Source organism: Amphibalanus amphitrite, unplaced genomic scaffold, assembly GCF_019059575.1.
Source record: "Amphibalanus amphitrite isolate SeventyFive unplaced genomic scaffold, NRLGWU_Aamphi_draft 000785F_arrow, whole genome shotgun sequence".
Taxonomy (NCBI): Eukaryota; Metazoa; Arthropoda; class Thecostraca; order Balanomorpha; family Balanidae; genus Amphibalanus; species Amphibalanus amphitrite.
In genome coordinates, this window is record NW_024882279.1 from 54,712 (window position 1) to 78,434 (window position 23,723).

Here is a 23,723-nt window from a genome sequence, read left to right on the forward strand (position 1 = left end):
GTACTAAGTCATACGGCACAGCATCATTGCAGGCGTCTAGCACTAGTGACATCTAGCGACTGGAGTAGAAAATGAGAGAACATGACACAAGACAGGACCTGGGACCATAGGTAACTGAAGATAGCACAATTTAAGTAGCATGCTCTTGTTGGTAATAATGTGGCATAAGCGAAGAGCGAATTAGCATGAACCACTGGCTGTCAAGCAATCGTCGATATCGTGATATTAGACTATTTAGAATGGCCGGCCCCCTGCCCGTCCAATTAATTTTCCAAGTGCTCACCTGGGGTCCCTGACAAACAGACGAGAGATGAAGTCCTTGGCCGACTCGGACGTGCCGCCGAAGTACTCCTCGTCGAAGTAGTAGTCGCAGGCCACGATGTTGGCAAATGTCTCCTGCTGAGTGTCTCCCAGAAACGGAGACGCCCCGGAGAGCCTGGTGGTGAACAGAGAACAAAAGGTTTAAAGGGGAGAGAGACAGAGGGTGGGAGAAATGAGATAAGGAAGGGAAGAACGAGCTAGAGATACGAGAGTTCTGTTCAGCCCAGACAAATTGATTCTGGATCCATGGGGGACAAGGGATTTACGTTGATAGCATCGGTCGAGAGCCGCAATGCCTCGCCGACGACCGAGAGGCGCCGCCACTGATGCCAGTGTTACCTGGTGTCGAATCATGGAACTATTAGTACACAGTTTTCACTACGACGGAGCTAGGCGGCGGCAGTGCAGTGCGAGGGGTCTCATTCAGAACGTGCAATGGGAGTTTTGTTAGGGTTACGGACAAAAGTACGTATCGCTAAAGTACGTAGGACAAAAGTACGTAAGCAAAAGTACGTAGGATTAAAGTACGTATCGCAAAAGTACGTACAGTATAAAGTACGTATGGACAAAAGTACGTCAGGGACAAAAGTACGTATCGCAGAAGTACGTACAATATAAAGTACGTATGGACAAAAGTGCGTCAAGGACAAAAGTACGTATCGCAGAAGTACGTCCAGTATAAAGTACGTATGGACAAAAGTACGTCAGGGACAAAAGTACGTATCGCAGAAGTACGTACTGTATAAAGTACGTATGGACAAAAGTACGTCAGGGACAAAAGTACGTATCGCAGAAGTACGTAGGGTATAAAGTACGTATGGACAAAAGTACGTCACGGACAAAAGTACGTATAGCTAATGTACGTAGGGTAAAAAGTACGTATGGACAAAAGTACGTCACGGACAAAAGTACGTCACGGACAAAAGTACGTATCGCAGAAGTACGTAGGGTATAAAGTACGTATGGGCAAAAGTACGTCACGTACAAAAGCCTACGCTTAGCAAATGTACGTAGGGTATAAAGCCTTGGGCAAGACGCCCCAGATAATTTATTTTGCTACATAGGTACCTACTTTTGTCTCACATCACCTGGAAGGCCAAATTTGTGCTCAATGTGTTCTTTGGACATTTTACTTTAAATTCCACCCTTCAAATTCATTCACTTATGATCGGACTCCCAGCTAGGAAGTGCTTTGTGAAGCAACTGCAAATGGGGCATTTTCCCCCAACCCCAGGGCAAAACGCCCCACGGCCTGAGGCAAGAAGCCCCATACACTAGACCCTCGCGGGCCCGGGGGGGGGCGTTTTTCGCCCCCCCCCCTGGCAAATATTTGCGATAGCTCCCGAACGCTTAGGGATAGGATAGGAAAGCGAAACTTTCAGTACCTTTTCTCCCATCAATTTGACATCTTCTGAAGAAAAAAAATTGGACCTAGCCCCATTGATGACGTCACAAAGTCGATTTTTCTAGACCCCTGCACGGCAAACTTCGGTGTCACAGACGCGAACTTCAAATAGCTGCTAAAAATAGTTTTAGAGATAAAGACAAATTACGAGCACGGTTGTGTAGCGTTTGACCTAGAGAAAAATACAAAATTAGTTTTAGTGACCTGAGGTCAGAACTCAGAGGTCAGGTCAACGACCCCAAGCTGTGGTTTTAGTTTTTTTCGCAAATAACTTCGACAAAAATGGTCCTAGAGCTACGGCAGTGGTACCATCGCATTTGCCTTGTCAAGCCGCGTCGAACGATATATATTTTGTTTGGAAAAGGGCAAGTTTTATGTTGACCTCATGTGACCTCGAATGACCTTTGGTTGACCTTGACACATCAAAAGTCGTTTATGATGGATTCGTACCCGCTGATCACGAATCTGGCATCTATTTTCCTCTAAGCCTTTATTTAGAGCCCCCGGATGGCAAAATTGTCTTATTTATTATTACTACCTTAAATAAGTGAAATAGCCTCTAGCAAGGACTCTCTTCTGTGACCTTGACCTTTGAGCAGCCTTGTATCGTAAGATGAACCACAAATAGGGACCTGATAAGCCTCAAAACATTTCAAAACATCTTGGAAGTTGACACGCAAGATGTACGAAAAAGTGCAAAGTTTGAGGTCAATTTTGAGCATGACCTTGACCATGACCTTTGATGTTGAGCACATTTTCGGAGTTCTCAGATTCTCTTCTTTCGTTTGACACCCAATTTTGCCGGTTTTATGTATCCTACCGTCCTCTAGAACGCTCACTTTGAGATCACTAGGTACACATGTGGCCGGTTTTTGCCTTTGACCTTGACCTCTGACCTTGGAAATTGACCTGAGGTCAAAAATTTTGGGTGCTTTAGAATCGTCTCGTAAGGACCTTTCGTTTGGTATTGCTTTTGTTTGCGTAGCTCCCTTATTTACGGAGTTAGATAGGGGGGGGGGGCGAAAAACACCCCTCCCCGGGCTGCGGTGGTTGGAATTACCCCCCGGGCCCGGCCGGGTTACCAGAAGAGAGGATCTTTCCCCAGAACCCTGCCAGTTCCGAGAAACATCGGTGAGGCGTTTTACCTCGGCGGGGCGACTTGCCCCGGTCTACCCTACGTGTGGACAAAAGTGCCTACGTCACGGACAAAAGTACGTATAGCAAATGTACGTAGGGTATTAAGTACGTACCCCACCCTTGGGTTAAGTTGATCAATGTGTAATACCTTTCTTATTCTTTATTTAATGAGCATTTGCTACAAGGCAAAGCAAAATTTCTCGATGAGTAAATGGGCGAAATGGACAAAGCTATATTATTTGGTATATGTATGAATTTATCATGAGTTCCCTGTAGTATGGCAACAGAACAGCAATAAAGACAAAGTGGCTCAACTTACACTACTATACCCTACTTCTAGCATACGTACTTTATACACTACGTACTTTGGCATACGAACCGTACGTACTTTTGGCATACATACTTTTTACACTACGTACTTTTGCATACGAATTTTTGCGTACGAACATTTGCGTACGTACTTTTGGCATACGTACTTTATACACTACGTACTTTTGCATACGTACTTTTGCGTACGAACATTTGCGTACGTACTTTTGGCATACGTACTTTATACACTACGTACTTTTGCATACGAACTTTTGCGTACGAACATTTGCGTACGTACTTTTGGCATACGTACATTTTACACTACGTACTTTTGCATACGTATTTTTGCGTACGAACATTTGCGTACGTACTTTTGGCATACGTACTTTATGCACTACGTACTTTTTCATACGTACTTTTGCGTACGAACATTTGCGTACGTACTTTTGACATACGTACTTTATGCACTGCGTACTTTTGCATACGTACTTTTGCGTACGAACATTTGCGTACGTACTTTTGGCATACGAACTTTATCGCCTACGTATATTTGCGTACGAACATTTGCATACGTACTTTTGTCCTACGTACTTTAGCGATACGTACTTTAGTCCTAAAATCGTTTTGTTAGGACCGTTGTTTGCAAACATCACGGTCAGCTTTTTGCAGTTCCTGAGACACCTTAATCTTAGGTAATAGCATTGACGGAAAATGTGAAAACTTTTTTTTGTGCGAAAAGGTGAACCCTACTAAAGTACGGAAAATGAAGTTTACGCTCGGTCATTTCATTGGCAAGCTCGCATCGATGAAAGGACAACGCTCGAGGGGTAAAACATCAATTTTTACAATGCTCAGGAGTCAAGACCTAGCCCATCCTCAACTTGGATCATGCTCGTATGCTCCTTCACTCAGGCAACCATCTAGGGAAGTCCTTATAAAAGCATAACCCCTTCAGGGTATTATGCAGTGCACTGATAAGTGAGCACCTATCACCATTCATTGGCAAAAGTCATTTCGCAACCAATAATGGATCGAAGTCAATCTGACTACCTGTTACAGCGGTATATTGATGATCCGTTATTAATTGGTTTCTTGTAATGTTTCAATTAAAACTACTGAATAAGCAAGATTATCACCGATACCATAGCTCATCAAGAAACATGCTTGTCAGGAGGCTGTGTGAACGATTCAATTCAGTCAGAGGAGCATAGAAGAATCCAGCGGACTACGAATTACGATGTAGCTTACAAGGCAGATCCTAGGGGTAAGATGCTCATTTGTCAAGTAAATATAGGCAGTGTTATTTAGCACTGTTACCGAAAGCTCATGCTGATAACATTATTTAACTCTAAGAAAACGTATATCAGGCAGCGACATACTCACAAGATATAGGTGATGACTCCGACCGCCCACATATCACAGGCCAGGCACAGAGGCTCGTAGTTGACGATCTCCGGTGCCACGAACTCCGGCGTTCCTGAAATGGGCACCGACCGTCAGTCTCGTAACTTCGGGGGTCATTCCTTGAATCAACACGGTAGACAGTCACCAAAGTCTCTGGCATGTAAAATGACAGGTGGACATGAAGACTGAATGGTCGGAAAAGGAGCTGGAGCTGTTGGAGATGTGGTGTATCGACGGTCAGATAGATGCGTAGCTGACATTTCCAGCCGCTGTCGACCAGCGGATTGTGTTGCGGTCCGATCTGACACCGGCCCAGGTGCAGACCGTGGACCGTCCACCCGTCAGCCGGCGGCCGGCCGCTCGGTGCTCTCCGCGTGTGTTCTGCTCGCGGCGCCGGCCTACACCCTCCTGCAGCGGTACTTGGTTTCAGTTACACAGCACACCGCCCCGTCCAGCAGCCGGCCTACATCGGCCTCAGGTTCCTGCCGATAGCGCTAAATCCAATGAGATTAGCATGCCGGGCATTAGCGCAGGTAATGCCGCATAACAACTATCTATGAAAATTGAAGGATGTGCTTCTAATGAATGACCCGCCCATCGCATTGGAAGCCCACAATTACACAGCGTAAATTGGCAGAAGCTCTGATGATTTATCGCCAGGGAAGCCCGGAAGAGCCGCCGGTATCCCGCGGTTATGTGCAGGTCCGCAATCACGTGACATTACTCGGTGCACCGCCACTCTGAGAGCCGCTCGCTCTCTCCCATTGTCTCATCTCGTACATTCACGGCAAGCCATAACCGTCACCGATTGCAAACAATCCCGAATGGTTTTATTGTCCCTGATCAAATACATTGCAGCACCCGCCTACCTTCTGGAATTGCTACTCGAACGTTACGAATGTATACCAATCAAATTATTTTCGATTAGGCCATCTAGTTGAACCCTGTGACGTTGTCAGAGATGATCAGCTCTTTATCTGATGATTGATTGGCTTGATCCCGCCAGAACCACTGGCAATATCTCACCTTGCATTTTGAATTTTATTTATTCCTCTTTATTTCCTTTTTATAATTTTGTCTTTCTTACTCTGGTTCTCTTTCTTTTTCTCCTTCTCTCTCTCTCTCTCTATATATCTCTCTCTCTCTCTCTCTCTCTCTCTCTCTCTCTCTCTCTCTCTCTCTCTCTCTCTCTCTCTCTCTCTCTCTCTCTCTCTCTCTCTCTCTCTCTCTCTCTCCTACTCTCCATTTCCCAAACAGACATCACATCAACTCACTCCGGTTCACCTCCCGTCGAACTGACAATCTCCTGTCGTTATCCCTGCACCAGAGACTCGGTCGGCGCTGGGGGCGATATACGGCGCAGCGGGACCCAGCCAGGGTCACAGAGGTCAGCTCAAACTGCCGGATCGGCAATCTGCCGTCGTCAGGCCGTTTGTCCATCGACAGCCGATGATAGTGACCGGTTAGAGCGGCGGCTGACACCTGGTTAGCGAGAGGCCGCGACCCTAATGGGGGCAGCTGTTGCGACTAAGCGGCGCTATAATGGGACCGCAGCGGCGCAGAGGGCAGCGGTCATTCTCCGACAGCGGTCTAGGTGTCATAGCACTTAACGGTAATGGCGTGTAATTGCATGAAACTAGTGGCTACAGCGGCTCTCGGCTTCGTGTTTGACGAACAAGGAGAAAGGGCTTGTCCTAAATGTCGCGAGCATGCACGGCAATACAAAGACGAACTTGCAACTAATCATTTCAAGTAGTTGTTCATTTTTTTTTTCTCAAATTAGTTGCCAACAAACCTAATGATATCCGAACTCTGTGAGACCTTAGGCATGTGGTAAGTACCGATATAGTTACTGGCAGGACAATCCTATATTCAGTTTTATTCCTCTTATTGCTACCAACTATAGCTCGCCGCTCATATACCTCGGTAGTGCGGTGAGAATATACGACGCGATTGCTCTCACAACTCAAACCGTGTCGGGGCGCACTGCCCGCAGCTGAGTGAGCGCGGCGGGCAGCGACCGACTCCACAGCAGCCGCCGGGGAGGGCTGTAAATTTAGATCCATCAGTGTCAATCAAGACAATGGCTTCCTCCGGGCGCGGCGTACCGAGTGAAGGACAGCATAACGGTTTGTAATCGCGGCAGGACTCTGCTGCTGCGCTCTGCTCTGACAACTATCGCGGTGGTTATGTGAGGTTTCTGGATCGGGATAACGCTTTTTGCATGCATACATTTATCTTTTTATTTCGCACCTTTGGCGGAAAGTTGTTATTTGCTTACTAAACGCTGGAAGCTATAACGTACCTAATTACTTATGCTCAGAGACGAGAGCGCAGATCTGAATGCATCTAACTATAAAGCAGTCATTCTATGATATGAATCATCATCGATCGAGTGACCGGATAATAACTCAAGTCTTACCGAGCATATGCCGCTGCTCCTGACCAGGCTCGATCTTTTTGCTGAGACCGAAGTCGATCAGCTTGATCTGCTGGTGTTTTCTGGTGAGCAGCATCACGTTCTCGGGCTGAAACAAAGAGGGGCCTCGTGAGAGCGTGCAGTAAAGGGTAAAAGAGACGTTTCTTGAGAAAACGTGTGCCCGGCACACTTTGAATTGGGTTGCACTTATGAACAACAGTGATAAACAACGTGACACATAATGGCGTGCATCGGTCAAGCTTCTTTCTAAATCAAAAACTACTATTGACATTTAATTGGACACTCAAAAAACTTCTACGGTTAAAATATAAGGAATTAAGGATGTTAACAAGAACATAAAGTTCTTAGAGTTGATCTTGGCGCAAACAGCCAGGACACCGCTAAACCCAACCTATGTATGGTATGAGCTGGCAAGGCACATGCGTCGTTTTCTCGCAGTGTGCTGTTGATCCTGAATTCAGACTAGGCCCCGTATAATTCCAACCCAAACAGCAGTGTGTGACAACACGGCTGGCGAGTGGCGACCATGACTCAGTGACTCAGCGGTGAGTCACGGAGCGAATCGCATGACTCCAACCACATGACTCCACCACCAGAGCCAGACTCAATGCCAAAGTCCCCATAGTCCTCAAGAGTCATCGATCTATTATTATTCCAGGTCCAAAAACAACAGCTGCATTGAAGTTGGAGACCGAAAGGAAGAAAAAGGGCTGATGGAGATGGAGAAAAATGTGGGGCGGAACGACGGTAAAACGGGAGAAAGTTTCCTTTCATCTGATTCACCAGGTAGAACAGTTCCCGATTCGGCTACACTATCGCTGACCAGATTCACCATTTCATGTTCGACACCTCTAAATTCACCGCCCAACACTCGATCGTCGTCCACATTTATCGTTGTACGTGCGATCGACCCGTGAATTATGATACCACTGTGTATAGCTTGGCACAGCCGGCTTCTGTCGGAGCAGCCAGAAAACCACGCATTTGGGACGATTTGTCATACCGTAACGACTTAATAGCCATGTCAAGACTCCGGCAGCACCGTTACGCTTTCGATAGAGGTGTTTACGCAGTCTTGCCTGCACAACAAGCTCACAATGTTCTGGTACAGAACTGATTGCTTAAGACGTAAACGGCGGAAAGCATGGTAAAGGCGTAGCCTTCGATGTTCACGAGTATGAATAGAATCTAGTTTACGGGCTTTGAGGGAGCACAAATGAACTGCCGCTACATGAAAGCCAGATAAACTTGTTCAGTTTTCTAAAGGCGGCGGAACAAAGAACAGCGGCAAGAGAAACAACAGGTGGTTGCAATATATTTAGGGTTAATAATGATATTTTGTCTGGTTTTAACTCTGATGTTGCCGAGTCCTTTACAATTCTAAACAATTGCTAAGAAAATAAAGAGAAATAAAACATGCTCATTTGCCAAAGAAGGACATTTAAGCCCGCCTCTGTGTAACAGAAAACCACGTCGCATGCATCAGCAAGTACGTCGTGGTGTGCTAATGCAATCAACCTCATACTGTTCAGTCAACAGCCGGACAATGCGAGCCTTGTACGGCTAGGCGCGTCATACGACGTGCAGCAGGCAGCGGACCGATGCGATGACGAATGGTTCGTGAGCCTGTGCCGTCCCGCGGGACGGGGGAGCTCGGTCGGTAAGATCTGAGAGGCCGAGTGCGCGGTGTCGGCCCGGCCCCAGGCGGAGCTAATGCCCCCCTGCGGCGGCGGCGGCCGGGTCAGGCCCGACCTATGAGCCGCACAGGGCCGCTCTCACATCTCGTTAGATTATCATTTGCTCAATCATTCATCTTCGAGCAAACGCGCGCCGGGCCCGGTGTCTAAATGAGCGTCATGAGATGATAACTGGTGGTTTTTGCACGCGGATACAAACACTGGCGGCGCTTTTTATTCATTGACGACGGTGATTAACAGCGTTTTTGTGGCTGAATGCTAATGCAGGACTTGTGCTTACTCTGAACAGTCTGAAGGATCTGCTAATTGCACTGCCAAGGATGAGCTGGCTTGGTGTCGGTTTGATTTCGGCCACCTGTTCATCCACCATGGGCACTGGAAGTCTATATAAGCGTACTGTGAGATACCATGCTCTCCGATATGCACAGTCATATCCGAAGGCATTAGGGTCTGCAACTGCACTGAACTTCTCGGTGCACCGATTGCTTTCAATCGCTCTGACACAATCGGAACTAGTGCGCTGCGTATGGAGATCGACCGCGATCGACACTGATCGTCCGGTAACGGGGCAATCGTGACCGGAGCCAGAGACGCAGCTCGTTACCGACCAGGCTGCGCTGCGCTGCGCCGTTCGTATGCATATGCGCCACATGTGAATCACTGGCGCGCCTCTGATACGGGGCTGGTGAGCCGCTCTGCACGGCTGCCAACTGGATGACCGGGGGCGGCCGCTCCAGGTGATGGATACCGGCCAGAGGAAACACACGTCGAGGTACAAATCACCGCCGACAAAATCGTGCGCACATGAGCCGCTTTGGATGGAGATCACTGGATGAACGTATCAATTTGTGTCGATTAGTCCAGCTGCGTGAGCTCCGAAGAGCTGCATAAGGGCTGAGAACTGCAAGCGCTTCGTGGATTGTTCCTTGGGTACTTGAAAAGAGTCGCATGATAAATTTCAACATAAAAATACAAATTAAGTGACCAGATGCATATCTATTTTTGCGCCATGTTCAGAGAGGAATGTATGAATGCATTAGCAACAGTTTCAGTCTTTAAACAATAGCTATTTTGTCAAAGCAATCTGTGATAATTTAGCTTTAGCATCAAATGTATGTAATTAAATGTATGCATCACCTGACTATATTAAATGTAACATACGTACATTATAAAACTATGAAATAACCAAAGTAGTTTAATCACACTATACGTTTGTTCAATCGTTATTTGCATCCTGCATTCCCCGGAAGTTATATCCCCAATTTATATCCTCATTTGCTTATCAATCTGGCTAAATTGGCAGCATTGACGTCACTTGGTTTTCCCAGACGATTGACAAATGCGAAATGGAATCCTAAGTGAGATATCTCCTACTGCTGATTTGTGATGTAACAATTTCACAAACATCAAAGGATCAATATTATGCAATTAGATCAGAATCCAGTGGTCTCACTAGCAGCATCGTAGGCATCTAAATATTAGTCCACGAGGGCCTGCTATCGTAAAAGAGCCATTAATTACAGTCCCATGAGGTCCTCCGAACGTGCCATGATGCTAAATCAAAGTGAGGCGCCCAGTCCGACCAGCATTTGTAATCTCTTCGTAACCAACGTGTAAATCATCTGCCCACAGTGGAATCGGTCCAAATTAATTGGCGCACCTCAGTCAGGTCAGGTAGTGGGCAACGCGCAACGGCGTTTCAATCACAGACCGGCAATTATCACGATTTTCACTGTGCTTGGCAATTACTCTTGGTCCTTCAACCGGACTAATCACGGCCTCTGGGAGTGGGCTCTGATGGACACGCCGAGGTACGCGCTAATCACGACAGAAGAATCACGCAGGGACCAAGTGAACGCAGTGGGACGAGATTATCTCCGTGTTAGCGATTATCAGCGCTGCAGATAAACTTTCCTCGAATGATGTGTGATTGACGACCATTGGGGAATTTCTGTGTAACATCAGCACAGACTTATTTCCGAGGCCAAAGACCGGCTTGAAGCGCCATTGATGCGACGCTTGTAGGCCAGAACATTTTCACGAGACTATACCAAATGACGACCGTGATACAAGCTGCCCGCGTCTCAGGAGTAGCCCTTTACGAATGGCGCCCGATGTCCACGGAAGGTGTCAAAATACCGTTTGGGAGAGGACTGTATGTTTCCTCATCCACGATACATACCTATTTGAAAGCGAAACAGTTGCCTCGATAGAATAAAGATCGCAATATGTCATTTCAGCTTCAAAGTCATGCCTAAGTGAGCCTGTCCTAGGAAGTAGGAGGGTAAAAATATTTTCAGCCCAATGAAAAATACCAATTTCGTTTGATGTGTTCTTTCCCGTTAGTCGGGTTATGTGCGTTAAATCCCGTGCACAAAAAAGCTATTTCAAGTCTCAGTCCACTTGTGTGTGGAATAAAGAAACTGGAACAGGCTCGACGTCACCTTTGTAGTTTTCCCGGAGGCGTCCCAAATAAACTGCCTAGTATTTTAGCCTTTAATAGCCCACGTTTCCAGCCCGTGGCGTTATCTCCGGTTTCACAGCCCGGCGTTACAGCCGCCTGCGTTCGGAGACGGAGACAGCGAAACAAAGCGGGCGGTCCGACCCTTTCTGGCGAGTCCGCCGTCCAATGGTGCGGGCATTTCCCTAACAAAGCGGGCCGGCTCTGAGCCCGCATAAACGGCCACTAATGAAGATGCCGGTCCGATGGGACCCGGCGTCCCACCGGCCGCCTGTCGGGTCGGCACCAGGTCGGTCGAGCGTGAGGTTCGGCCCGTATTCACGGACAGGACTCGGCAGTCGGTACCAAGGCCCTAGGACATAGTCGGTACGGTAGAGGTTCAGGTCGGTCGAGCGTGAGGGTCAGCCCGTATTCACGGACAGGACTCGGCAGTCGGTACGGTAGAGGTGCAAGCTGTTGTTGTTGTTGTGCCCCTCGGCTCCGTCGGGGCGAAGTCGTCCGACTCTGGTATAGGTGCAGGTCGAGCGTGAGGTTCGGGCCGTATTCACGAACAGGACTCGGCACAGCGGAGGTGTGGGTCGAACTAACAGCAAAGCAAAGGGTCACTCCAGGGAACATCATATCACACCCCTCAGAGAAGGCTGTACAGTGAACACAGAGGGCTGCCATGCTGCAATGTCGCCGTCTTTTTGCTGCTTTGCGAATGCGAGATCAGAACTATCGTTGCATAACAAACAATATATGAGGCGCAATACTATATCCGGTGACCGCAAATCTTATCGCTGGCCCAGGAATGGATATCAATGCAGCGCGATCAAACCATCCCGGATCTAGTACCGAAACTTCATGGTAATCGAACCGTATGCGTCGAGACTTCAGGGGGACATATTCACGGAAATAGGCGAAACGCATTCCAAGTTGACCCGAAAACGTTATGTTTCTTGAGATCAGAGATGATCGCACACCAGACAATATGTAAATCGCTGCTGATATCCAACAAGTCATGCATAAACTTTGCCCAATGCGGCTCAGTGTCCTGTTGGCTTGAATAAGCGATCGCTTCAACAGAAAGCTAATGTTAGAGTGACGTTTACAATGACGTTCGCTGTGGCATCATGCAGGATTCGGGGCAATAGGTGTGCACTTATTGAAACAGTCATGAGGCCTTAACGTCGTGTTCACTCATGTGAAAGAGAAAGAGGGAGAGAGAGAGAGAGAGAGAGAGAGAGAGAGAGAGAGAGAGAGAGAGAGAGAGAGAGAGAGAGAGAGAGAGAGAGAGAGAGAAAGGAGAGAGAGAGAGAGAGAGAGAGAGAGAGAGAGAGAGAGAGAGAGAGAGAGAGAGAGAGAGAGAGAGAGAGAGAGAGAGAGAGAGAGAAAGAAAGAAAGAAAGAAAGAAAGAAAGAAAGAAAGAGAGTGAGAGAGAGAGAGAAAGATAGAGAAAGAGAAAGAGAGAGAGAGAGAGAGAGAGAGAGAGAGAGAGAGAGAGAGAGAGAGAGAGAGAGAGAGAGAGAGAGAGAGAGAGAGAGAGAGAGAGAGAGAGAGAGAGAGAGGAGTAACAGGTAAGAGGGAGTGAGGAAAGGATAAATCTTGAAACTTTTGATTTAGAAGGTAAATAAAAATGAAATGGGATATCAGCGCACATGTTTGTATTTCAAAATAAGCCAACTCTGTAAATCAAGTTTTGTTGTGTTTTTACAGCACATGTACGAGTTTCCTGAGACCAAAACGTTAACTAAAACATTGGAATTACTGGGGCATGATCAAGGCTTTCATCAGGAGGACGTAACGAGTCCAAACTGCGGCGGCAATCTTTCAGGGCGGTCATCAATTAGATCGGCATCGCCCATCACCGCACTAACGGGCGGTTAAATTGTGAGTTGTGCCCTATATACCGCCGCCGTCGTGAAGCGCATTCCACCTGCGGTTAGCTCGGCGAGGTTGCAGTTCATCCCAGCCGTGAGGAGCAGCCGTCAAGGGACTGGGACGGGTTAATTTCGCCCGTAACTAGCGTCTCTGGCACTGTGATTGAATAGAGCGCCAGTGGCGGGATGGTGACTTTTTACTGTTATAGTTCGCACCATGTGGTTATCTCTAGAGGTGCACATGTAGGTCCACTGATGATGTGTGATTTCACAATCGTCTCGTTCGTTGAAGCCGTGATGAAAGTGCGGGGTGCTGGTCCGGCGGGTGGCCTGTTGGCCGGCCCCTGCCAAAGTGGCGCGCGGCACGGCACCTCACTGCCGACCTCTGGGGTCGTGACAGTAGCAGCCCGCCGTGAAGCCGCTGACAGGTTACTCGCTGGGCCCGTGGAAAGACCGTGCCTGCAGGCAGTCGCGGCAGCAGACCCGGAGACACGGGATCAGATCTGGTCGAGTTCCCACGCTGGCGCTCCGCCCGGCGAACTGGTTCATCACTCCACCGATAGATGTCAGTGACAGTCAGCTCAGCAACAGGTGCTCGGGACGTATCGAGAGTCTCCACGATGGGTGACGACATGTCACCAGCGATCTCCACTCTGACAAATGGTCTCGGCTCAGCACCATTGGTCTAAAATCGCCCACGGTCACCGCGCCGTCTGAAGTGGCTTAATTGGCAGCCGAGACGGTCGGTCGTCACGGTCGAGACCGGCACAAAATCTAAAATAAACACGGCGGCACCGGCGCGACAGACGCGTGACGAAACCGCCGCACACACGGCGTCACGAGTGTCACCGCAGCGATAACGACGCGCCGCCGCCGTCCGGGGCTCACCCCCGTCCCCTCCCTTATCCTCAACACCTCAACTCATGGGGCGGGCTATCAGAGCACTGTTGTGATATCTCAAGTTCTAACCCTCCACTGTCAATGCTAGGTAAGCTCTAGATCTAAAATAAGCTTCACAGCAATGAACGCCGGCCGTGCCGCGTTATCTTAACCCTCGCCCGCACATGGGGGGTTGCCACCCCCCCCAGGCAGTCTTTCTGCTCTGTACTCAACATTTTTAGAGCTAGAAGGCTGATTTTTCGTATAGCTGCTCGTCTATCCTTTCCTGATGTCCACTGAAAATTTCAAGTTTCTGTGATTTTTGGTTTCGGAGATATGAACTTGTTTTTCAGGTCATGTCATGACCCAAATGGCCAATTCTCAACATCTTGCGTTTGCCATGGGCCTTGTGAGCTTTTGACACCCTGATTTCGGCCTTTTTTGCCAGTCTTACCTCCCACCTATCATGGAACATGATGTTCGACGATGTACAGGGGTCAAGGTCAGGGTCAAGGTCAACCTAGGTCATCTTAGATAATTGCGTTTTAGGCAAGCTGAATTTACTTTTTGTGAAGTTTTTTGACTGCATTTTTGGTAAAATCTTCTCAGATCATGATTTCATGTGATATGGACCCAAAAACAATCGGTGCACACATCAGTATACACACAGACACACACAGACATACAAACACATATAATTGACCTTGACCTAACTTGACCTGAAATGACCTCAGCAGCAAAATTCTGGTCGGATAGTGTGACAAAGAGGTTCTAGCTGGCTTGGCACCAGAAAACAGCATCGTCATCGATATTTGATAAGCAGCGCACTTGATATCCAACGGTGACCCAAAACAGCAACATTTTTTAGTTTGACCTGACCTGGAAGGTCAATGACTGACCTGAGAAGGTAAAACTGGGTATCATTGGATTCGTCTCTTCCCAAAGAATCTTTTTGGTCTTTACTGCTAAGCTCTATCTCCAACAGGAACGAAATGGCGCGGGGGGTGGCAACCACCCCCCCCCCCCCATGTGCGTTCTAGGATGGGAAAATGGCATGTGCGGGCGAGGGTTAACAATTTAAAAAGAGGAAAAGAAAGATCACTGGGTCTACTGCCGTGACAACGAATCTCTTCGATCTGTCAACAAGGGGATATGAAGGTGCGGGTTCGCTTACCATAAACCCTTGCTGTTCTGCGAAATAAGGCGGGCGAATAAAGACACAAGCTTTTGAAAGTGGGTGAAATATATGCAAATGATCATTAAGTGCCGTAAATTACGCCAAATAGTTAGACATTATTTAAATATATAGAATGATGCCAAGAGAATGTACCACGAATTAGGCATGCAAAGGCAGTGTCTTAATTAAACAAACCCTTGAGATGAACATATTTGACTGATGTTAGTTACCCTGCTACAGTATCTTCCCCTCAACGCTTACGCAAATGGACAAAATATTCAAGAGGAACCATTACAGGTGTGAAAGTACGTGCTTCCATTGTGTTCAATTTTAAAGTTCTCTGTGAAATTATTGTCATTAAAGCATTTCTGAAGCAATTGGCTTGTGTGGTTCTGAGAGGTTAGCTCGTACAGGTTACAAATGAAACCGACATCTGCACCAAACTGGAGCAACAACGACGTAATTTGCATACCAACGTGATAATGCAAGCCTAAAAATGGAATGCATTGTAGGTACCATTGAATTAAATAAGTTTTCTGCTACAGGTCCATTGAATTACACGAACAAACGACTAGCTTCATAGTCCAACTAAGACAGTTCGCGAGCTGTCGCAACTCGCAGCCAAATCCAAAGCTGAAAGGCGCTGCATTTCCTCCAATTTCCTGCGTCTCCCTCACCGATCCGCCATTTGCACCACATTTGCCGGAATAATCAGCCCGCTGGAAGGTGGCGCCAGTGACCCTGGTGACCTTTGGCAGGTCCCCGGGCCACCGCGCGTCGCCAGCTCCCTCCCACTCAGACGATACGCTCACGGGCGCCGAGTCGTTGTGTCAGCGTCGTCGGCGGCGGCGCGACATTCCTGGCGCTCCGCGGCGGTGACGCACCCGTCGGCGTCGACGTCGTGTGGGCCGCGCCGCGTCGCTCCCGGCGGTCGGCGCCTGGGCCGCGCCGAAATAGCCACACTGGCGACGGCCCGGCGGAGGGGAGGGGACGCTAGAAACGTGACCGTGACGTGGCCGGCCCCAGTTCGTGTGACGGTGATTCGGGCCGTCAGTTGATCCATCACGGTGACCAAAGCGAGCGCATTGAGCGCGCGCGCCGCTGCGGCAGTCCGCGTCCCTCTGTGGAGCATCTGGGTGTGGCGCAGCCGGCGCCGCCGCCTCAAACCGCGCTGTCATAGCGCACGGGCGCGGCGCGCGCTACTGAAAGGTTTCATTAGAGCTCCAGGGCGGTCCGGGCCGCTCCGTCAGGCACCGCCAATTTGTCCGCTGGCTGCTTTGTGCGCCTCCGTGGCTCGCGGACAGGACAATCGGAGCCGATAACATCAACGGACGCCCTGTGGGGCCTCCCATCGGCGCTCTCAGGCCGCCCTGTAAGGCCTCCTCCCAGCTCCCATGCAGGCCGCCCCTAGACCCGGGCGCCCTCTCAGGTCAGCTACGGAGCCACGCCGGCGCCGCCGACGGGCGGTGTCGTCTGACAAAATGGGTCGCGTGGGGGCACCGCGTGCCATCACGGATCAGCGAAGAGGCTCCCCATCCCCAGAGGCCCCTGCTGGCGCCACGAACGCCTCCGTGAATCTCGGGATAGCCGGCGCCTGTCAAAGGACCGGCGCGCTCGCATTAACCAGGGCGGACCGCCCTGGTTACCGCTGCCGAAACCCAGTGATTTGCTCCGTAACGACGGCGATCCCTCGTGGGTCGTGTGAGTTGGGATCGGGAGGGCACGGCCGTGACAGTGATGGCGCGCGGTCGCCTCTCTGTGCAGGCTCGGCACCGGAGCGATGGCGGCTAGTCGGTGACGGTGAAGGATGTCCAATGTCCATCCTCGATAGCCTCCTTGACGGACTGTCCGCCGACACCGAGCGGTCGACCCCGCGGCTGATACCGCTGGACAGGTCAGGTCCTCCAGTGTCTGGATATCGGTCGTCAGAAAATGTACCGGAGACTGCTCGCCACTTCACAGCGGAGCGCCAAACATGGTAACTTAGCTAGGATGCGATCGTTCGTAACACACTGAGTTGAATTCATGCCGCATTTATTCGTCGTGCCGTTTCAATACAGAAGCGACAGGAGCTGCATCAGCTCTCAGCTGAACAGTGACAGCAGCTATAAACCGTGCGACACCACGTTCCAATCAACCAATCACCCAGCCTCCCCACCGCTCCTGATCACCTGAACAGACCCGATCAGTCTGACCTGACCTGCGCGGCCACTAATGACCGACCCGACCGGCCCCGGCGGCACCCTATCGGCGCCGATCGGCCGGGCGCGTGCAGTCGAGAGCGGCGCGGCGCCACGAGCCGGCCGGCCGCGTGCTCTATGGACGGCAGGCGCTGATAACGGTGGCCCCGAGCGGCGGCAACCCGATCCCAGGATAAAGGGCTCGCCAGCGCGCCGCTGACGAGGTCGTGAGCATCCTTTCAGCGGATTAAATCGGCACGAGCCGTGGCTAGCGGTTAGTTCATTATGACAGGGCATGAGTGGTTTCACTGCATGAGTCGTACAAGGAGATATTTCTCTCGTTTTTTTTTTTAGTTTGTCTAAATGATATCTCGCAGTCATGAGCGCAATCAACATTTTTAGAGATCTAGTGCAGTGACCCATAAGTGGTAGCATTACGCTTAATTGAACAATTATACCGCTATGTTATTTATTCCGATTTCATTCTGATGAAATAATATCCTGCAGTGTTTATGGCTCCCATTATACGGCGCACGTCTGACATGAGGCGCCGGGCCGGCGGAGGAGCCCCGTCCACTCTGAGGAGCCCGGTGGAGGAGGACCCGGTCCACTCTGGGTGCTGTCGGCCCCAGCGGCCTCCGCAGCGACCTTGCGGTGCCGTCTGGGTCACCAGGTCATCGGTCGTGTCGCGCCGGCGTTGACACGCTGCCGACGGCCTCATAAGGAGCACAGTGCCGCGTCGAGACGCCCCGCCGGAGACAGAGACCGGTAGGCGCCGGTGGGAACCGGAAAGGACCCTGAAGGACCCTGGAGGACCTGATGTAGCCCGGAGACCGGTGAGCCGAGTGGTGCGCCCGGAGCCCGGAGACTGCCGAGTGCGCTGCTACCATGACTTCTGACCGAATCGTCATGCATTCTGGTTTCGAACATAACGTTGAAGCCCAGCCTTCAGTCCACCACATGGGTTGTATCAGCGATGTAATGGTTACTTACTTTGTTTAATGTTTATACTCCGGACAGCTAGGCGCGGCATCTCTGTTTGATCAGGGAGGAGCTGACATTCGCCTCATACCGGCGCAGGTATTCAGACGCCATACACAATCAACAGCTCCGAGAACACGAGCCGGCCAGTAAAATACTATCACCCGTGATATTTCACGCCCGTCTGACTAAATGATAGCCGAGATCTATATGTGGCTCATCATAAATTTACACTAACGACCGGCTGGGCATCATGTGCAGCCCGATTTGGCGGCTTTCCATTCAGACAGCGCGTGCTGCCGGCGATTTCTCGTCACTTATGTTTACCGAGCATGACCGGGTGATACCTTTTCGGCCGGCTGGAGTTCGCATCAGACAGCCGCTACCGATGGGATTTCCTATAGGGGGTGGCCGATCAGATGTCCCTGCCCGTCCCTCCTCCCATCGGAGCCGCCAGGGGCCTCGGAGGCAGCGGACCATGACGAGAGGTCAGTTTATGAGCCGACGCGGCTGTTAACTACATAGCTTTGTTGGGCGCCAGGCGGCAGGTCACGTAATAAACAGGTCCGGGCGCCTATAATTGTCCGATGACAGCTTTAGTGTCCGGCACAGCTCATTCGCATTCCTGCCGCTCTCGGCGTGGCGCGGCCGGCGCGCCGGTCAGCCCGCTCGTGGTTCACGAGTTCGCTGGGTCCCGCCCCACGCCCCGGACACAGCTCACGAATCACGAGCGCCCCGGCGTCCCGAACAGAGCGCGGTCGTGACCGGCGCCCCAGGGACGTGGTCGACCGGGCGGGGTCCGGCCCGGCCCCTGACTCAGCCGTCCGCTGCGGCCCGGCCCCCGGCCTCACGGGACGGTACGGGTCGACCGGGCTGCCCCCGTGACCCAGCTGACCTCAGCCACTCGGTACCGCCCCCACGGCACGCCGGGGTCATCGGTACGACCGACCGGGGACGCGACCGGTCCGCTGGAGCTGGGGATGGCGCCGGCGTGACAGACTTTCATCCCTCGGGGTCCAAACGACTGGTAACATGCGGTAACCGAGGTAAAAAGCTGGTCGTGAGAATACACAAGCGCATCCGAGAGCCGTGACGGTCGCGAGGGAGATTTTCATGGGAACTGTCCAGCTGATGTTTGAAAAGCAAACACGATAAAAATCGTGGGCGTCATTACGCTGTCATTTGGACCATTCGAGCACCGCTTATTGATAACCTGGAGCAGATTAAGTTACATTTCATTTCCAGCAATAAAGAAAGCCCGACGCTACTTTCTGAATTATTTTATTCAACATTACAAGCAGCGTTTCTCAGAAACAACATACAAAAGTCAGCCGGCCGACCGTCAACCATCAGGTTTCCTATCTCCATCGTTCCTCTGCCTAAAAACGTCTGCTCCAGGCCCAGGAATGTCTCCATCCGCCGTCCCAGCGGCAGTCCTCGTCTGAAGAACATCCCCAGCGCCGTGCCATCAGCTGGGGTCGCCGGGTCACCGGGGCACACGCTGGGACAAAGGCCGGTTAAGTGGCGGCCCGCCGACCTGTCGTCACTGTCTCGCATGCCTCCGGTGACGGGGATGGGACACAATGGACCGGCCAGGACCACCACGAGTCTCCAGACAGTGGCGAGGACGCGTCAGTCGTCCACCGAGACGGGCGAATACACGACAGACAGGCCACATGGCGGCCACGGAGTGACGAGGTTACCTCATCTGGGTCGGACTTAAATGGGACACATATGTTTGTGTGTTGACTGTTGCGGAGCTAGATGGTAGTGCTATATGCAGCAATGGTGGGTGGACACTGGACAACCACCGGTTTGTATGCTTTTGTAAACGTTAGTCATATTTTCCATGTAGAGCATCGCGTGGTAATGAGCATTGCTGAAATCGTGATGTAAAATATCACGCAAGAAGGAAGCCTGAGTAATATTGTTGTTCATTTTCCCTTTATGGAGGAACACTGCTCAGTCAAGCATGCTTGGTCACACAGACGAGGAATCTTTCACATTTACGGACGTCACACTAGTTCAGGGTCGCCTCCAAACCGGCTTTGACAACTATTACCGCGTGTTACCGGGCCAATTGACTGTTGTCCAGTAACGGCCCATCCGAGCGTCTTACCTCGCCCGTCCTTCCTGCTCGGACAAAACTACACAACGCTCGCCACTGCATCGCGGCATAGTGCGGCGGCTGGACGGGCGGTGAGGCGCCTGGCACGGGCCCGCGATTTATTGGACTTGAATAGCGGATGATAGTGTCACTCGGCAAGTTGAGGAATGTCATCAGCCCCAGGGGTCCGATTGTTGTCACCCACATATAATACTTTCGACTGAGAATTGACACCTGCTGACGGTCGCAAACTGCGCCAAACGGCAGGCTCATCGAGCGAAGATTTAGTGCCGACGTAAGACTCCCGCTACTTACCTTCAGATCGAGATGCGCTATCCGCTTGGAGTGCATGTGCTCCAAACCGCTGAGAATCTGTTTGATGAAGAATGAAGCCTCTGCTTCGCTGAGTCGCTCCTTCTCCGTGACAAACTCGAAGAGCTCTCCGCCGCGGACGCTGCAAAACAAAAACGGGAGCGTCAATGGGGGCCGAACGCACATACCTACGTGTCACCATTCCACCAGTCAGTGGCTGACCAATTTCAAATGGAGCAGTAGCAGGCACGTGACACAAGACAGTAACGAATGTAAATTAGAGCGCTCGCTCAGCTGCAGATATTCGTATTCATCCCACGTCACAGCTGCGTGTGCACGTACACGATTACGTTAGACTCCATTTGACGTTCATGCCCGTGACCTGCTCTTGATTCACGCTTATAGAGTTGAGTGCCCAGCGCGGCGCTGAGACCCTTATCCGTTATTTCATTTCACGATGATAAAACCGCTGTGGCGCCGATTTCGGCCGCGATAAGTCGTCGCCTGGTTACGGGGCCACTTCACACCCAGCGGTGGCCGCCCTCGCCCTCTTCCTCTCCCTCCCCCTCCCTCGCCCGCCGCCGCCGACAGGTCGACCGTGCCGCGCCGGTGACCGCTGACCACTGACCACTGACCGCTGACCACCGCTGACCGGAGCGGACGTGCGGTCATCATGAACTGGATCAGTGCTCTCCTGACGTCGGCGGGAGCCCAGATGCCCGCCGGAGACAGGGCGCCGCCCCACTGAGTGATAGCCGAGAGCCGGCGCGCCGGCCGCATACTGACCGCGGCGGGCTAGCAGGAGAGCGTGCGGTGCTCTTAGAGCGCGCTGCATACCGCGGGGATGTAGTGCATGCAAGTACGAGGACCGTGTTCCGGTAGGGAGGGAGTAAATATAGACGCTGATGTCGAAGCAGAGCTGCTTACTGAGTGTTCTTGGTTAAATCGCTAGACTCGTTTCGCAAATTAGTTACTCTTGAATTTGAAGCAGAAAATCGTGACAGTAGTAAACGTCATTTTGCCATTTATTGCGCTAGTCGGCATCATTCTGGATCTAGATTCATTCGAAGGGCATGTTCACTAGCCACTCCAGTCTGCCTTGCATTCAGCTCAGGCTGCACCCGTTCATGCAGCGGCCCTGCCGGCCGGCCGTCGGGCCACACCCGGGTCGTATCGGCCAGCTCGGTAGCAATCGCGCCGCTGCGCCTACTGATTAATGTCGGCCTCTGTTCTGTATCGGCCAAACAACTTATCATTCGAGCCGGCCGCACAATACCCGCCCGCGCCGCGCTTAGAAGATCGGTAGGCACCGGCCCTCTGCAGGTGCAAGAAGTGAAGTGCTACCGGTGCCACTGCCACTAGCATCGTTCCGGCTGTGGAATTTCAAAACTATGTCAGAGATATAGTTATTTGCAAATCCATGGGAGGAGAAGTGAATACAAACGAACCTGTATTTCACAGATTATTTTTTTCTCAATGAATTTGATTTGATTCCGAGCGCGCAAAGGTAGACCTGCCTTCATGGATGAAGCCCAATGAAACGCTTTTTGATGACAAACTAATGACGAGTGGGCTGACGTGTTGCGACTGAAAAAGAGCGTTCAGTAGAAAAGTTTTACTTATGAAAGTATTTTGTTATGTTGCCATGTGCTTTAGAACTTGAAAGCTCTGTGGACTTTTTTGTCACACCATTTTAGAGAGCGAATTCCCCCACCCAGCGCCTGCACCTCCGACCTGGCGTGCGGTCGGGGGTTCCCGTGACCCGCGTGTCGTCCTCTCAAATCACCCGCCGATAAGGTCCATTTCGAGTGGCCCCTGGCAGATAGGGCATTGTTCTGTCTCGCTCGCTCCGATCAGCTCCCATGCCGCGGTGAGCAAACGAGGTCAGGCGACCCGTCCACCGCAACAGCCCTGTCGCTACAGAGAGACTGACGTGTCCCTGCGGGCTCACCCGAGGTCGCCGAGGGTCACGACAGGTCGACCGGGCAGGACCCCGGCCCGGCTCCCATGCCAGTCATCCAACCAATCGCTAATGATAATTGTTGGATCATGTAACGATGCGTTGCGCTAATACCGGTCATTAACGGTTGGTCGGACTCACGAGGCTGTCCGCACGCTGGCCGCAGCTGACGGGGATGGGGCACTGCTTCCACTGACGGCGGCAGCTTCAGCAAAGGACCGCAGGTCCAGGACAGCATCAGGCTGGATATTGGATAAGAACCGCTTGAATGACGCACCAGGGAAGCTTTGTTGACAGACTATATTGGCCAGTTTTACCGGCCTACACAGGGATGTCGAAAAGAGTTGGGTGCATTCCATCGGCTTCTCCAATGTCCGCACCTCTTGAAGTCCTCGCACTGTGATAAACATTGAGGATGCCCACATCTCAGACTGCAAAGTGCACAGCCCTTCACTGCACTTTCCATCACCTAGCGCTGTAGCTCGGGCGGCCCAAGCACACCGGCTCGACCCTCAGCAGCAAAGCGCGGCACCGAGCATCCCGGCTCACGTCCGCCTGCCGGAGGCGCTCCATTGGCGTCCGAGAGACACTAGGTCTGAACCTCAGATTGGCCAGAGCTTGGCCGTCAATAACCAGCTTATTTACATCCACAGTTGTAGTGACTTAGGGTTTGGAATTTGCCAAACCTAAGTTTTGATTACCAAGAGAAGTTTTGCTTCTTGCACTTGCCTTTTCTTCATAACTTTGGCGGAAATCGTCGTAGTGAAACTTCAGTGTTCCGTTAGCTGTCGGTTCTTGAGAGAGTTGGCCAGGCCGGACACCGGGGGCGGCTCCACAACTTTCGAAAAATCAAACCTAAGTCCTATTGCACTGCATGGAGAGCAATTCATTTAAAATCGCTCTTGTTCCCCCCCCCCCCCCCTCGACAACTTTGCAAACGTCTCTGCGCGATTTGGTTGAGAATAATGGCTTATGGCAAGTTATTGAATCAGAACGTCGATCACTGCAGGTCATATATCGGCAAGCAATTCTTCATAACTAGACACTGCACAAATGGAAACGATACAGGTTTGCCCAGTGATAAACACTCG

The 23,723-nt window shown here is 51.1% G+C and overlaps 1 protein-coding gene across 3 annotated transcripts in view; it reads right to left on the bottom strand.

The window, feature by feature from the left end:
• The window catches only part of LOC122366114 (death-associated protein kinase 1-like), a 138,843-nt gene that overhangs the window by 54,407 nt on the left and 60,713 nt on the right, over positions 1-23,723 (bottom strand). For all 3 annotated transcript variants that reach the window (XM_043337962.1, XM_043337963.1, XM_043337961.1), the window contains exons 3-6: positions 20,676-20,814; positions 6,999-7,104; positions 4,556-4,649; positions 284-436 (exon numbers count right to left, since the gene is read on the bottom strand). In XM_043337962.1, coding sequence (XP_043193897.1) covers positions 284-436; positions 4,556-4,649; positions 6,999-7,104; positions 20,676-20,814 — 492 coding nt within the window. The remainder of the gene's footprint in view (positions 1-283; positions 437-4,555; positions 4,650-6,998; positions 7,105-20,675; positions 20,815-23,723) is intronic.